A 17,171-nucleotide genomic window follows, 5' to 3' on the forward strand; every position below is an offset into this window, starting at 1 on the left:
ATACAAGTATGTGGTTATGAGAAAGGCATGCCCTGTGAAAGCAAAGGGTAATTCATTAGACTTGAATGAGGCAGCACAGTATGCTAGAAAAAGCATGGTTTTGGAGTAAAAAAATGTGGAGATTTGAGTTCTGCTTCTGCCAGAGAGGATCAGAGGACTTAGAATTAGAAAGGACTTAAAATAGTTTAGAGGGAATGTAAGCCATCCAGTTACTGGAAAAGACTACTGTATTCCCCAGTGCAACCCAAGAAATGGGCTTTTTCTAAGAAAGCAGCCTTATAAATTTGGACAGTGTTTAACAGTTTTCCTATGCCTTGACAACCTCTGTATGGGCTGGCTTTTGCAGTTAATGACCCAAGCACCTCCAGAACATGCTGGACCCATAGCACAGTAATAAAGAAGATGACAACGAAGCCAAACCATTGGGAAAACCAGAGTGGATTTTATAACCTAGAGAAAAGTAACCACTAAGGGTGATTAATAAGCCTAAAGATTTGAGATTTTTAAAACAACAATCCTAAACTGAAAGAACTTTTAGGCTGACAACAGATTCTATGCATGAGAATTTTACAATTTCACGAGGGCACGTGTTAAAAAACCCCCAAAACAAGAGCGCCAACAAAACTGATTAAAAACTGGATTAATGCTACAGATAACTTGAAGCTTGCAGAATCATCTTCTTCAGAAATTTTCAAAAACTTTCTGACATGGGGCAGGTTCAATCTTTTGTGACAGCAGAAGGATGGACTGATTCAACTGAATCCATCAACAACCACAATGACAAAAAGGTTGGGAACCTGGTGTTCAGGGGGAAAAAATTAAAGTGATTGGAAATAATTAGACTGGAGAAGACCAGATATAAGCAAATGTTCCTATTTTAATTGGATAAGAAGGTGGCTACTTCAATACAGGCTGGTGTAGTGGAGAGAGTGTCAGACAGAGTTAGGGAGAATGGAGTTCTCATCCCACCTCAGGCACTGACTAGACGGTAGCCCTAAGGAAGTCATTTCACTGAACTCTCTTGAATTCAGCTCCTTATCTGTAAAACAGAGAGGCTGGACTAAATGGCCTCTAAGGGCCCTTCCAGCTTAGATCTATGGTCCTAGGTAAACCTGACATAAAAGAATCACAGAGAGGTAGAAAGGACCTCATCTACTTTTTCAGAAAGAAACACTCACTAGAACATCCCAGAAAGGTGGTTGTCTTGTCTTTGCTGGAAGAGCTCCTTTGAGGGGGAACCCATCGCCTCAAGACAGCCTATCCCTCTTGTGCACAGATGCCAATGAATTGCCTCAAAAGGGGTAGGATTCTTACAGTGTCATATTTCATTACATATACACGCTACAGTTTGATCAGCCATTTCACAATCAATGGACACACATTCAGTTTCCATTTTTTTGCTACTGTAAAGAGTGCTATATAAAGACCTATTCAATAGGGCCTTTCTGTCAATGAGGGTCTACAAGGGCCTCATTATGTTCTAACCATGAACTGAAACCACCAGCCCAGTTTAAATTAGACCTGACCTATGGTACCACTCATTTTACAGATAAGGAAACTGAGGCTCAGAGAGGTTAAGTTACTTGCCCAGGATCATACATTTAATCAGTGTTAGAGGAAGGAATTAAACATATGTCTTCCTGCCTCCAAGGCCAGCACTCTGGATACTACTCCATATTTCATCTCTGTAGGATGAAGTACAAACTCCATTGGACATTTAAAGTCCTCCAAGATCTATCCCCAATCTGCCTATCTCCCAAATGACTATTCCATTCTAAATAAACTAGTCTAATCAACATTTCCCAACAATCCCTTTTACGTCCCTATCTTTGGTAATATAATCTCCCTGCTCAGCATACTGGCTCATTTCCTCCTGGACAACTTAAAAGCTATCCATTTTTAAGAACCAACTAAAAATTTTATCTCCTCTGTAAAACTTTTCTTAATCACTCAAGACTTAAGAACACTACCTTGATCAAAGTCACTCAGCCAGTAAATGACAGCTGGGGCTCATACTTAGGCCTTCTGACTCTAACTCCAGTCCTCTTTCTACCGCCTTGGGATCGGTTTTTATTCAAGGTATCTTCTCTTCTGGACTGCTACACTTTATGAGGGAGAATGGAACTCTTAATTTTAAACATGAAACATTATATGAAAGGCTACAAATTATGGACATTACCTGAGTCTGCAGTATGAAGCATCAACCACCGGATAGTGACATTGCAATCTCTCAGGCAGTTCAGCAGCCTTGGGATGTTATCCAGAACTAATTCCTCCCTTAAGTAACCTTCTTTTAGAAACTGCTGCACTTGGGAATGTACCCGCTCACTGACACTGGCGTATCTGCTTGCCTTTGAGGGCAAAACAATTTAATTAATTCAATAGAAAATATTATTTGTGTGTGTATAAGAATATATATAAAATTTATAACTTACAAAAGCATCACATGCCAGTGAATTATGTGGAAAACAGTTGTAGTGACTGCACAAATTGAAAGATATATGTGATAAATTATAGGTGTTTAAGGGGCTTGTGAGGAAGAGGTGAGAATGCTGTTTGATATTGCCAGCTATTTCATTACCGTTTACCTTGAAATTTAAGGCAGAAGCAGCTGAAAAGTAAACACTACTGTATGTGTAAGGCTATAGTGGAAAATAAAAGTAGGTCAGCTTTTAGTGGACAACAGAAATGGCTCTAATTAGGCAAAGAATAGACAGGTATCTAGTCAACTTCCCTTATCCAGAGAGAGAAGTAAAATAAAATTTAAAACATTATTAATGTTTTCCAGTTGGGTTGAGACCATCAAGTGATATTCCAACAGCAGGCACTAAAGAATCAATTTAAAATGTCCCAAAGCAGAATATGTAAATTTGGAAAGGCATCTTGGTAATGAAAAATTAATACTCTCGGAGCAGGAAGTAATGAACTTCACTTTCTCCAGGATATATTCCAGAAATCAAATTATTTTATATATTATTTATAAAGTATAATTTACCTAAGTAAAACAGGCTAGACTTTTTTTTTGGTGGGGAGGGGAAGTACATGGAGAAAAGTATTGTTCTTTGTAGGGCAGAAATTTTAAAATTCAGACTGCCAGAGTGAGGAACAGGCTATGAAAAGCTAGCTGTGCTCCCCCAAATCAATTATTCTTCTCTATCCAGGTTTTTCTTTCTCCTTTGAATTTTTATCAAAGTAACAGAATGAAGTGTTATAAAGGAAAGAGAAGCAAACTCTTGGTATTTCTGGGAGTCCATTTTCTTAAGCCCATTTACCCATCTACATTCCTTGAGACGCTCTGAATCATAGATGGAGTTGCAGTGGTAGAAACTATTTCTTAAGGATGCTATCATCACCTTTCACTTTACCAATACAAAAAATTAATCTCAGCCAGTTCATTAAAAGCCAATTTTGCTTATGAAAAGAAAGATAAGTAAAAAAGCAAACTGAGTCACTAAAGGTTATGATCCCTTACTACAGTATGTCATTTGGGCCATCATTTAGGCAGTTAGGTGGCACATAGGTGAGGGTGCTGGAATTGGAGTCATCAAGTCAGGTTTTCCTAGGTGTGTGATTGTGGGCAAGGCACTTAATCAGTCTCAGTTTTCCCACTTGTAAAATGGGAAGCACAATAGCACCTACTTATTGGGGTTGCTGTTACAATAAGAAGAGATAATTTATGTAGAGCACTATGTCAATCTTAAAGTGCTCATACGAATATTAGCTTTTATCACGTCTTCCTAAAGGCTATAGGTCTATTTTCTAATTATATTGCATGTTTTAATTATGCAAGGTTATTGTAACATTTTGCTAACACTTAATGAAATTTTCTTGTAATTTATCATTGAATTAATGTTATTCTACTGAAATGCCTATGTAGACTTGTCTCAAATTGACTGATACAGTTTATGCTTTATCTTGCAAACAGTCGTGAGCAACTTTTCATTGATTAACCAGACATACCTGCTCTCTGATGTTTGAAAAATCCAATGTGTTATTCAGAGCAGTTTTTGCAGCTTTGTAAGGTTCCCAAGCATCTGCAAGATTGACTGTAATTCCCATGTAAATGCTAATCACCTAAAATAGTAAATAATCATTCATTCATTCAATAAAGATTTAATAATACCTATTCTGTAAACTCCATTGTGGAGGCTACAAAGTTATATGAGATGTGATCCAGCCCTCAAGTTGCTAATAATGTAACAGAAACAATAGAGAGTTTTTTAATCCACTCAACATTAGTTTTAAATATGGTTACGTATACCAACTAAACTTCTCTTTTCTGGGTAGAGAGCTTCCTGGAAAGCCAAACAAATCGGAAAAACAAGGGAAGAGAACCTACTCGCATGAAGCTTGAATTCCCTAAGAGCTAACCTTTCTTCTAATTAAAATGTTCCAATTTCTATGGTGGCATCTAGTTAGAAAAAAAAGGGTAGAATTACAACCTTCCTCTTCATCACTCAATTCTAACTCCTCTAAGAAGTTCAACTGTATCCATCAACTCCCAGCTCCAAGTTGTTCTTAAGAATGTCAATAAGCATGTTCACTTAGGCCACTTGTAATGCAAAATCAAGGGTTGAGTAAAGGAAACACTGGACACTTCCTAAGGACAGGAGTCTAGTCTGCTTTATATTTTAACAACCCTTGGTAATACCGAGTATAGTATTATGTATAATGGAAGTGATTCATAAATACTATTTTTTTCTCTGGTTAATTTAAAATATAAATTAGAGATTTCAACCAAGTCTAAAAAATTCAAACATTCTACTGAAGTATTATCAACTCGAACTGAAGAATACCATGATATTTTAAAAGTAAAATTCAGTATAAAGGCAAACTTTTACTATATGAGAGGCAGCCTGGCACTTAGTGCTGAATAAAGTCCTGGCTTTGGAGGTAGTGGGGGCTTGGCTTCAAAACCCACTTACGGCAGTGACCAGATATGTGACTCACTATCTATCTGAGCCACAATTCCCTAAGACTACAAGTCACAGATGAGTTGTATCTGTAATAGATGAGAGTAGGATTATTGGTCCAAGGATAGGAAAGGTAAATACAAAAACTACTTGAATAAATGGTTACTGTGACCATGGAAACATGTATTTTAATGTGATTTTACTTTAAAACCCACTATTTATAAAAACAACTAAAAGGTTCCAATAAAAAAATTGGACCTCCCCAGCAGGTCTACCTAACATGTTGGAAGCTTTCCTTTAAATCCATTCACACTGTGGGAGCATCAATGGAGCCCAAGGTTTGCTACATTGAACCCTAATTCCTCACTCTTACTAAATTACTGGCCCACCCTCTTTTCTGGTCAACTATCTTTTTGATGAGAAAAAAGAAAGAAGGAAAGAACATTTTGTAGCATAAGGCCTGGTAAAAAGTTAATGTACAATAAGGACATGTACCCAGTTATCTGGAAAATATTTATCCACTATTTCTCTCATTTTTGCTTGATGGTTATGAAGAATAGACGGCTCAAAATAGAGGATCACGTAGAGCATAGCAGCTTGATTTGCAAGGGCAGTGCTTCGGTGCTCTGGCAGTGGATATGCTGAAACCTAGAATAAAGAAGAAAACCCCCAACGCTTGAATTTCAGGATATTTTCTGTCGCACAGTTGCCAAATAGCTGACACATACCAGCTATTCTAAATCAGTGTTTTGTAGACTGGCAGCGAGGACCTCTTACTAGAGTTACAGAGATCAGACCTATAAGTACCACAAACTATTGAGCGGTAGTAGAACCAACCTCAACATTTCCCCCTTCTCTACTATTCATATCATCTACAAGAGAGAGTGGAGGCCCAAGCAACATTTTGACGGTGGCAATGTCTACAAGGATAAGTATAGCCTTTATATTTTAAGCAGTTTTGTTTCATTAATTTTAGGAGAGGGTAAGAAGAGGGACAAAGTAAAGGAGGGATGTAGAACAAGGTAAAAAAAAAAGGGCAAGAAATCACAGTGACTGTAACAGTGGACAGGAACGAAGTAGATTTAAAAAAAAATCCTCTGTAGTGGGCAGCTGATGAAGCTGAGCATAGGAAGAGAGGTATATGAACTGGTATTGAATCTGACTTCATGAGTCCTTTAATGGTAAGGCATTTTAAAAAAGGCAACTAGTAGGTTGTCTAAAACAGGGCTTCTTATACTTTTTCCCACTCGCAATCCACAGTTTAAGAAGGGCTGGTCTAAAACACTAACACAGTAAAGGTTACCTTCCTGATTCTTGGTTAGAATTCACAGTGACTGTCTGCAGCAACTCTCTGAAACATCTAGAGAAAATACAGAATAGTACAGACCAAGGGATGATGAAGCCTAATGTTTATTGCCTTCAACACCCTCTGAAGGCAGTGGAAAATTCAGATAATTTTTTTTTTAAGGCAATTGGGGTTAAGTGACTTGCCCAGGGTCACACAGCTAGTAAGTGTCAAGTGTTTGGTCTGAGGCTGGATTTGAACTCAGGTCCTTCTGACTTCAGGGCCAGTGCTCTATCCACTGCGCCACCTAGCTGCCCCTGAAAATTCAGATAATGTTGAGGAAATAGAAAATGAATATTAAAAAAACAAAAACAAACCCCAACAATACTACATTATCTTGCAAGCTCCAGTTGAAGGGGGGCTTGTCAGTAGACAAAAAATAACTTTGTTGTTTCTAAGATACCACAAACTTTATCAAATCTGGGTCAAAAGTTTGTTATGGAAAAATGAATAAAAAAGCTTATTCTGCATGTGACTCAAAGGGTGACTTCAGAATCTTGCATTAAAACATCTTGATAGAATAATAAAACACTAAGAGTTGCAAAGGACCTTGAAAGTCATCCAACTCATGGGGAAGCATGAATCCGCTCCTAAAACAGATGGATGGGTACCTCTGCTTGAAGGCCTTCAGGGGTGGGGGAAACTTTCAGACTATGCTGGTTTAGAATTATATCCTTTATAATGCTTGATAAAAAAGCCTTTGGCAAATTCATTATTCCTTTTAAGAAAGATTATGTGATTTCTTTCTGATAATGAGTCTTGGTATAAAGAAGATAATATGTATATTTCACATCATTCTTATTAATTTGCAAAAATTAATTTGCATTTGAAGAGAATGCAATAAAATTACTTTATATTTCAATGATGGCACTTGGAAGATTTTTGAGGGAAGATTGACATGTAACCTTGTACCTGCATTTGGTCTACATTTCTTTTATTTTCATTATAATAACATTCTATGGCTATTTCAATTCTTTTTAACTCTTTGGTTTTTTTTTTTCTTTGGTGAGGCAATAGGGGTTAAGTGACTTGCCCAAGGTCACACAAGTGTTTGGTCTGAGGTCAGATTTGAACTCAGGTCCTCCTGACTTCAGGGCTGGTGCTCTATCCACTTCGCCACCTAGCTGCCCCTCTTTTTAACTCTTTGGAGAGGGAAGAGAAGGAAAGAGTTCTTACAGATAAAGATGAGAACAACATTTAAAAAAATGAAAAATCCCCCTGCCTCATATCTAAGCAAAATAGTTTCAATGATATTCAAATATGAAGCTTAACTACTGTGTTCTTTTCCAAGTCCATCAACATTGGATTGAAAAGCAAAGCTGTGTAAGTCAAATGCCACTACAACAAAGAACTCTGAAACAAAAGTAAGTCCAAGAGCTAGTATGCTTATTTAAACAATTGGTGATACAATAAAATAATTTTCTCTGATCTTAACACTGCTTGCAATGCATTAACTTTACAAAACAAAAAATGAGAAATATGGCTTTTGTATCTAGTAAAAACAAGGAAAAATTATTTTAGCATGCAGATTGTTTTAAATTTAAAATGAATTCAATTCCTACCTGGTTATAAATATCATCAGATCTTAATCGCCCAATAACCATGCTGACAAAAGTTTCACTAATGGGCACTCTGCCAAAGTAACTCTCTGGATAGTTGGGCGGTCTTTTGGCTCCTGCTTGGCTAGAGTAGCCTGTGCTACGAAGCAGTTTACAAATATCATCCATATTTGAGTCAGCAGAAGATCGAGCAGCACTGTCATATCACATAGAAAACAAAACAGAAAACACTTTACACAGAAATCAGAAATTTTAATTCAACAGAGTAGAAACCTACTGCAACAATGGATTCAGATCAACTGCAGGTCAATTCACATACTTTAAACACAAAAACCAGGTCCAGTATCAGCCTGATGCAATGTAACTAATTTATGAGATGGGCATTAGTTCTAAGTTCCAATGTCAATGTTTTGTAATAACCAATGTTATCAAAAACAACAAAACTTCACCATAAAATCTTTTTAAAAATACGATACAATATCCATTTTCCCCCCTTAGAAGGCTGTTTCCTTCTAACAGAAGTCTTTAAAAACTATTCTTTTTCCTAAGGAATGCCTTGAGTATGAAATCTTATGTAAGCAGCAGTATGGACTAGATGATCACTTATTGAAGTGGACCACATGTTGTAAACCAAATGTCAATAAGAACTACACAGGAAAAGATGATGTATTAATAAAAAAAACTGGTAACTGCCAAATGACTTAATTCAGAGGGATTCAAAAGGAGAAAAAGATACATTTTCAAAATGAGATTTTAAAGGCTTCCCCCTGCCCAGCACCCCACCAAATCCTACCAGGAATACAGGTATAGTTGCTCATAGTGTGTTTCTAAGAAAATATATGGATTTTAAAAATCAGTTTCCAAAGATACTAACGTGAATGAAGTATAAGCTGGTGCTCATGGGATAAGTAAACCTATCAACATATTGTCAAGGACCAGTGAGGAAGGAGACTGCATTGGCAGGTGACTCTATATTAGCCCCGCCACTCAAAAAACTCTAGAAGCTTCCTCTCACCGTGGGATCAGAAACAAAATCCTTTGTTTGGCTTTTGAAGTCCTTTATAACCTGGCCCTTTCTTATCTTTTCAGTCTCTTGCACTTTATACCCCTCCACACATTCAACAATACAGAGACACTGGCTTCCTGGCTGTGTCCTGAACAAGACCCTCCATCTTCTGACTCCAGGCATTTTCATTGGCTGCCTTTCATGGCTGGAACGTTCCTCCTCATTTCTGTCTTCTGGTTGCCTTCCAGTCTCAGTTAAGAGCCTATCTTCTGCATGAATCCTTAATGTTACTACCTTCCCTTTGAGATCATCTCCAATTTACTCTGTATATATCTTGTTTGTAATTGTTGGTCAGTTGCTTCAATTGTGTTTGACTCTCTGTGACTCTATGTGGGGTTTTCTTGGCAAAGTTACTGGAGTGATTTTGCCATTTCTCTCTCCAGCTCATTTTACAGATAAGGAAACTGAGGCAAACTGGGTTAAGTGACTTGTCAAGGGTCCCACAGCTAGTAAGCATCTGAGGCCAGATTTGAATTCTGGTCTTCCTGACTCTAGGCCCAGAACCGATATAATATGACATTTAGCAGTGAGGACTCAATAAAACCATAGTTAAGCACTCTATTTTCAATCGCTTGTGGACACAGAGCTCTTGGACCACAGATAGGTAAAAGCAAGGCTGGGAGAACAGTTCACATGAAGAAGGCATCCTCTTGTGAGGAAACCCATGAACCAAAGAGTGGAAGCAGACAGGAAATAGTTGGATAAAAGTAAAAGAAAAGAGAAACAAGATTTTGTCCCTAGGGTTGACTTGACTACAGACCACATGGACAGAAAGAGGGAAGAGATGCAGAGTGTGGGGAAGAGATGCCCAGTCTGCCTCAGAAGCATGAATATAGCAGAGACAGGGCCTTCATTTATCCAGACACCTGCAGGTGTTCTCTCTCTCTCTCTTCCCAAAACAGAACAGCCAACAACTTCTTGATCTGATAGCTGTCTTCAAGTGTCTGAAAGACTGTCCCATCGGGTCCTTCAAGGTACACCCAGGAGCAACTGGGAGGAGGGGGAAGAGGGGGGAGGCCAATGGAGGCTTGAGGTTAGGACAATGTTCTCAACAATTACAGCTGTCTCAAAGTGGAAGGGCTGCCTGGGGAAGAAGGGGAATAGAGGGATGGGGCTCCCTCCTTGGAGGTCTTTAAACAGAGGCAAGTACATTATAGTGGGAATTCCTTTTGTTAATGGGTTGGACCAGATTGCCATTTTTAAAAATCAATTTCCAATGATACTAATGTGAATGAAGTATAAGCTGGTGCTCATGGGATATCAACATATCAACTATCAACATATTGTCAAGGACCAGTGAGGAAGGAGACTGCTTGGGCAGGTGACCCTATATTAGCCCCCTACTCAAAAAACTCCCGATGCTTCTTATCACTTCTTCTAATTCTTAAATCCTATGATTCTGTGATGGCAGTTAAAAATTCCATAAATTTATTTGCTGTGAGTTGGCAGAACGGACAGAATGCTAGACTTGGAGTCAAGGAGACCTGAGTTAAAATCTGGCTTTAAACACCTACTAGCTGTGTGAGAATGAGCAAGTCATTTAGCTTCTCTCTGCCTCAGTTTCCTCATCAGCAAGATGGGGATAGTAATAGGGGTGTTGTGAAGATCAAATGAGGTATTTGTAAAGTGGTCTGCAAACCATAGAGAGCTATATAAATGCTAGCCATTATTATTACTTGCTTAAGTTTTTGTATGAATAGAAATAAAGAAGTTAAAGACAAGACTTCCAAAATGCTTTAAAATAATTTGTTAAACAAAGTTAGACCCAATTTGCTCTTTAATATTTTACTAGTATCCCTTTCAGGACATATATGTTTTACTTTCACAAGGGTCCAGAATGGTGAGGCAACATCTTCTGTTGCCTCTATTTTGGGAACATACAGCATACACTGCATTTTTTCCAGCGGTTTTCTTTTTAAAAACACAAGCCAAGCACAGTCACCTGTATCGATAGTAGGAAACCAACATCCTCTCTCTGACTTCGCCTTCGATCTTTTGATCAATAACCAACAGCATGACCCCGTAGAGGTAGAGAGCTTCACACTAGCCAAAGAGAACAAGAATGACCAATGTCAGGTGATCTAAAGAACAGTATGCTATTTTCTTATTGAAGGAATTTGATGTTTTTAAAGGATCTTCTCATTCTCTTTCTCTGCTGGCGATCTCTGAGTGCTGATTTTCTCATACCCATTGACTCACTGGTCCTGAAAGGGGAGTCAGAATATTCCTTGCTCTCCACTGTCATTTCCAGATTCTCCCCCTATAATCACCACTCAGACTCCTTTCCTCCACTGAAGTTCACTTTATCCAAATGTTCCACCCAATTCAGATTCTGCTGGCTGCTCTTTACCAATCCTCAAGGCACTCTCCATTGTTTCTCAATGAATTCAATTGGCTCACAGTCTCTCCATTCCAATTCCTGCCTTCATACTCTCCAACATCCATGTTGATGTTCTCTCGAATGACTTAATAGTTTCTCAGCCTACTCAATTCCCATGATGTCCATTCCACCTGTGTATAAACACAGGGCCGTCCACACTCTTGATTTTGCCATCACCCACAAGTGTTCTACCTCCATGACCATGAACTCTGAAAGTCCTTTATCCAATTATAATCTCCTGTTACTCCATTTCTTCCTAAGCTTTACTACTCTTTAAAAGTATTTGGGGATTCACTCTGACCTCCAATTTTTCCATCCTTCAGTCTATTTCTAGTTTATCACCTCCTTTGGCTATTACTTTCCTCTTTTGCGAACACTGACCTCTTAGATAATATTCTATAATGGCCCTCCTCCCTAATGTATATTCTTGAGTCGTCCTGATCTGTATCTCACCACTGGACCCAGTTTCTGGTTTCTTCCCTGCTGCCTAAAAACATGCTTAAGTGTTCCCCATCATTGAAAAACCCTCACTAGATCTTGTCATGCTCCTAATCATCTTCCTCTATTTCTCTCCTCCTCAAATTTCTAAAATCAGATGTACCCTCAGTCCCTCCACTTTCTCTCCTTCATTTTCTTCCAATTCTCTGCAGTCTAGTTTCTAACCTCATCATGAAACTGAAAATGCTTTCTCACAAATTACCACTGATCTCTTAATATTTGTTAACTCTACTGGGCTTTTCTCAATTTTCATCTTTCCTGACCTCTTTGCAGCCTACGACACTTTGCACCCTATGACATTGTCTCCACCTGGACAATCTCTTCTCTGGGTTTTCGTGACATTGTTAACTCTTGGTTCTCTTCCTACTTGTCTGACTCCTACTTTTCAATCTCCCAACTGGATTATCACCTATGAGATGCCAAACATCTGTGAGTGTCCCCTGAGACTCTATCCCATACATTTTCCTCCTTTCTCTCTATATTAACTCACTTAATGACTTCATCAGTTCCCATGAATTCAATAACTATGTCTATGCAGATGACTCCCAGGTCTATATAACCAGCCCTCATTTCTCTTCAGAGTCATGGATGTCCTATAGGCATCTCGAATTCAACATGTCTAAAACAGAACTTACATTTCCTCCCAAACCTAATCCTCTTCTCAATTTTCCTTCTATTAATGAGTACACCACAATTCTTACGAGCCTCTATATTTATAACTTTAGTGTTATCTTTGATTTCTCATTCTCACTCATTTGAAGTATCCAAATAGTTGCTGAATCTTTTGTATCTATCTTCACAACAACTCTTGAATATGGTCCCTTTTCTCCATTCACACAGTCACTGCTCTTATCACCTCTTGCCTGGGTTATTTCAATGGCCTCCTAATTGGTCTCCATGTCTCTATTCTTCTCCGACTCCAATCCCTAGCAAAAGGTAGATACTTAATAAATATTTGTTCAATGGACTTGGAGCTGTGAAATCTGCCCTACATCTGCTGCCCAAATTGGAGCATTAAGCCTTTAGTGCATTTGACAGTCAAATATCTATGGTTTTAACTGAAGAAAAAAATGATGCTGAATTAATACTCAAATAATTTTATTTTACATAGTTAATGTTAACAACTTACTAGAAGTTGCTTTCCATCTTCATTGAGCAGAACAGTTTCTAATGTCTGTTGAATATAAATTCCTTCACTGAGATCATCCAGATATCTAGAAGTGAAGACACAGAAAAAGTATTTGCAAAAGGAAGACATCATAATCTTTTCTCAAAAGATGTTCAAGTATAGGGTTTTGAACATAGTAGGTACATGATATTTATCTGATAAATTGAATTTCAAAGTGAGAAAGGCTAGAGTAGAGCCCAGTCTTAGGTTCTAAGGTCTCATGGATTGCCAGGTTGCCATGTTGGAAAGTGTTCTGCAGAAAGGCCACATAGATAAGCAAAAACAGAAACAACTGGCTATATAATAAGGCGGGTGTTGACCCTATATCTATACTCTGGAAACACTGACTGTAGAAGTCAGTAGCAGGGTTAGAAGCCCATATTAAAATCAGGGTTGGGACAGAACCCTGATGGCTCTGTGCAGCTGCACAGACTAAAGTATATGGCTACAGGAGCCTCTATAGGGCATCACCACAAACTGCTATGTATACCACTCAGATGGCCTAATCACAAATATTTCAAGGATATCAAAATATGACCAAATATAATTAGCTGAAATAATGAATGAGATGTACAAGTACTCAACAGCTATAGGAGAAACAAGAAGCTAACCTGAAAAATGTCACCTTCTCACCACTTAGGGTTTTCTAAGGAGTGGAAAACAATAGATAGTAAATTAGGATATAGCTATTCCATGTTCAATTACATAGTGCAATGAAAAAAGCTTTAAACTTGGAATTACATGATCAGAGTTAAAATTCTGGCTCTGACACTTACTACCACAGCTTCCTCATCTGAAAAATAAGGGGGTTGGATTAGATAACTTTTAATGACCTTTCCAGCTTTGGATCTAGGATCCTATGAATAGTACTCATGTTATGCCTAAGTACAAAATAACATTACTAAATTTCTCAAAGGAAAGGGAATGGTATTAATTATATTATAGCATATATTAAAATTTATATTATTTAAAGATTAATATTAAAGTTTACTAAAATATTGAGAAGAGCACTGCTACAAGAATGAAAAGATACTGCTGTCTGGGATAAACTAATTGTAAAGGGTCATATGGGTAAATCAAGAAAAATGCCCACGACTGTCTGAATTTTTCCCAAATGTTCCTCTGTTCCTTTCCTCACGATGCATAATTTACTAGAATCAAACTATTATTAGATTCATGAATACCTGTTTAAGTCTACAATGTATTTATGGACACTCTGAAAAGCTAAATAAAATCTTGTCACAATTTCTATGTTGTTTTCACGAAATTCTTCATCTAAATCCTGTAGGTCTGGTCTTGCTTCCAGTCTGCTTTCACACAACTCTGGACCCTGAGAAGAAGAACAATTTTCTATGAAGTCTAAAAGAAAGTACATTTGTTAGTTACGCAAAGTTTTTGACTCGTCTTATGAAAATTTGATCTTATGACCCTAAGAGACATATCAATAATTTTAGGTAGAATTTAATAATTTATGAAGATAATATAACTGTATTAAAAATCTTCTGCATATTCCTAGGTGAGAAACTTATCTAAATTATACTAGGCATTAATTTACATTTATGTTAGAATATTTCAACATGAAATGCAAAATTAATGTTTTCACAGGATTCTATTGTACTCTCAAAATATACAATATATGACTATTCTGAGCTTAGGGTAATTTTAAAATAGAGCTCAATATCTCTTTAAAACATTCAGAATATACCTTCTTTTTCATTGATACCTCTTTTCCACAGAATGAGTCTTTCATTTTCCAAAGAAAGTGTACTTTAGAGGAAAAGGGATTACTTTAAAAATCTGCATGTGGATGAAGACTTACCTTAAAATAACTGAAATCAAAAATAATGTCTCCATATTTCTGTTGATCAGCACGGTCTTTTAACCTGAAAACACTGGGAATGAACTCAGAAAGCCTTAAAAGTTCAGCAATGATGGCATTGCCACAGGACACAATCCTCAGACATGCCTGTCCACAGAGGTTGTTTTCAGCAAGAAAATCCAACATTGTAAAGATGGCCAGCTGACCCTTGGCAGGGCACTGGAAATGGTCTGGTCTTTTGCAGTTATGACCTACACATCATCTGGATTTCTTACAAATGAGGTGCTCCATTAAAGTACCTGATTAAAAATGCATAAAAATCAATAATATTCCAGTAGAAACGTCGGAAGGCACAAAAAGAAAGTCTGACATCTTCCTCCAAAATGCTGTTTTGAATGACTGATAGTATTCTTTGTATCCAGAGATCTGAATTGGGACATAAGGCCATATGTAAGTGCTAAATCAAATCAAGTAACAAGTAACTATTTAGTACCTGCTCTTTAATTTTAAAAAGTGTATACTCTGTGTAATGCATTGTGATTGGCTCAGAAAGAGATACAGATAAATAATAAATACTGCATCACCTCACAAGCTCACAGTCTAACTGAATAAGAGAATCACAGAATCTCAGAAATGGAAGATAACCTAAGAGGCCAACTAGTATAACACATATCTAAAGAAGAATCCCATCTACAATTTAGCGGCAACAAATAGTTGCATCTCGTCTCTGTTTAAGAACCTGTAGTAATGAGGAAGCCATTATCTCCCAGGCCAGTCCTCTTTACTACTGAACAGTTGAAATAATTGCTAAACATCCGTACTACCTTCAACAGAAACAACTGCCAGTTATACTACACTTCAAGTTTTAAAAAGACATGTACCCAGATACAAATAATGCAAAATGAAACGTAAGAGCAAAAGGTGCTAAGAATCAGATTTTTTTTAATGGCAATTTACAAATTAATTAATTAATGGTGGGTACTCTATTAAAACTTGGTCTGATAACCAACAACTGGACGTACTACTTGAGAAACTGAATATGGTTATTCTCATTACAAAGGAAACCGGAAGACAAAAGAAAGTTATCATTAAATGAATGGATGACTCACAGTTTCTCCTTGGGGAAAGAAAGAAAGGCATGGAAGGAGCTGGTTTTTATTTTGTGTCTACAGGCAACGAGAAACATTATGTCATGGAAAATTTGGTCATCTATTACAGTACTTTCAATAAACATTTACAAGAAGACCACCATGGAGATAACTGTACAGAAAGTCTACAGTGAACTTGAAAAGTTCATTCCTTCAAATTAAATCAGCATATACTTCCACACCCTGTGATTTTAATGCAAGGGTGAATTGTTTTGGCGAATGGTTTGGTGAATGGTTAAAAAATCTTGGAAAAGATAGTTCGGGACCAAGCCTTTGGTAACCCAAAAGCTTCCAGGCTACATGGAAGCCATTTGCCAATACAGCTCATGAATATTTTCCTCAAGGAAAGAGTGAAGGGGTGCTAGGCTGGGTGAGGACCAAAGAACATCACAAAAATAATAGTGATTCTACTTTAATGGAAAGGAAATTACAGGTTATTGATGTTAGAGTAATTTCTGAATCAGCTGTTTGTACATAGTTGGACTACTTACTTGCTAGAGCAAAAACCAAAATCAATACTAAATTAGAAAAATAAACATGAGAAGATAATGGTGTGCAGCTGAGACAATTCTAAGTTGGACTTTTTAAGCAAGTTGCTGACAATGAAAAATGGGAAATGGATACAAGGACATGCAATGACAAAGTATGATCATTTTCCAAGTAGTGTACCAACATATATCAATTGCCACAATGAACACTTAGAGAGCTTAGAAACTGCTTCTGTGAGAAGCAGTGGGAAAGAATGTTTACAGAAATCTTCCTGAGGACTGAACAAAGCCATATTATCTCAAAGGCATTTGAGGATTAAGTTGGAAGATAAAAACAAACAGATAAAAAGTAGAAAAGACCTGTAAAACTTTTTGTAAAAAAGTCTTTTCATTATCACAGTCCCTGGTACTTTTTAAAAGTAGAAAAATACTCTAAAGAAAAGAAAGACGAGAAGAGGCAACTGGTGTCTGAGCCTGAAGTCAGGAAGACCTGAACTCAAATCCAGCCTCAGGCACTTCATATATATGTGACCCCTGCTCAGAAAGTCACTTATGCTCTCTGTCTCAGTTTCCTCATATGTAAAATGGAGCCACTAACTGCATCCGCCACTCCCCTCCCCCAGGTTAAGTTCACATGAGATATTTGTAAAAAGTGCTTAGCACAGTAGTGATGCAAATATAAATGCTTATTCCCTCCCTTTTTCCAACTGTCTCAAACAACAGCAGTTGTTGAACTGAGTTGAATTATTATTCTACAGCAGCGCACATCTTTACAGTCACACAATTG

At 37.5% G+C, this 17,171-nt stretch overlaps 1 protein-coding gene across 2 annotated transcripts in view; it reads right to left on the reverse strand.

The window, feature by feature from the left end:
- The window catches only part of LOC114030634 (WASH complex subunit 5), a 69,608-nt gene that overhangs the window by 44,809 nt on the left and 7,628 nt on the right, over window positions 1–17,171 (reverse strand). Inside the window, exons 2-9 of one of the 2 annotated variants that reach the window (XM_027845485.1) lie at window positions 14,749–15,047; window positions 14,114–14,259; window positions 12,891–12,975; window positions 10,826–10,926; window positions 7,821–8,013; window positions 5,409–5,561; window positions 3,961–4,074; window positions 2,180–2,351 (exon numbers count right to left, since the gene is read on the reverse strand). In XM_027845485.1, coding sequence (XP_027701286.1) covers window positions 2,180–2,351; window positions 3,961–4,074; window positions 5,409–5,561; window positions 7,821–8,013; window positions 10,826–10,926; window positions 12,891–12,975; window positions 14,114–14,259; window positions 14,749–14,934 — 1,150 coding nt within the window. In that variant the 5' untranslated portion in view covers window positions 14,935–15,047. Of the gene's footprint in view, window positions 1–2,179; window positions 2,352–3,960; window positions 4,075–5,408; window positions 5,562–7,820; window positions 8,014–10,825; window positions 10,927–12,890; window positions 12,976–14,113; window positions 14,260–14,748; window positions 15,175–17,171 lie in introns of both variants that reach the window. The other variant, XM_027845486.1, reaches the window with a different exon arrangement.

The sequence above is a fragment of the Vombatus ursinus genome, unplaced genomic scaffold (assembly GCF_900497805.2).
Source record: "Vombatus ursinus unplaced genomic scaffold, bare-nosed wombat genome assembly UNPS02014973.1, whole genome shotgun sequence".
Taxonomy (NCBI): Eukaryota; Metazoa; Chordata; class Mammalia; order Diprotodontia; family Vombatidae; genus Vombatus; species Vombatus ursinus.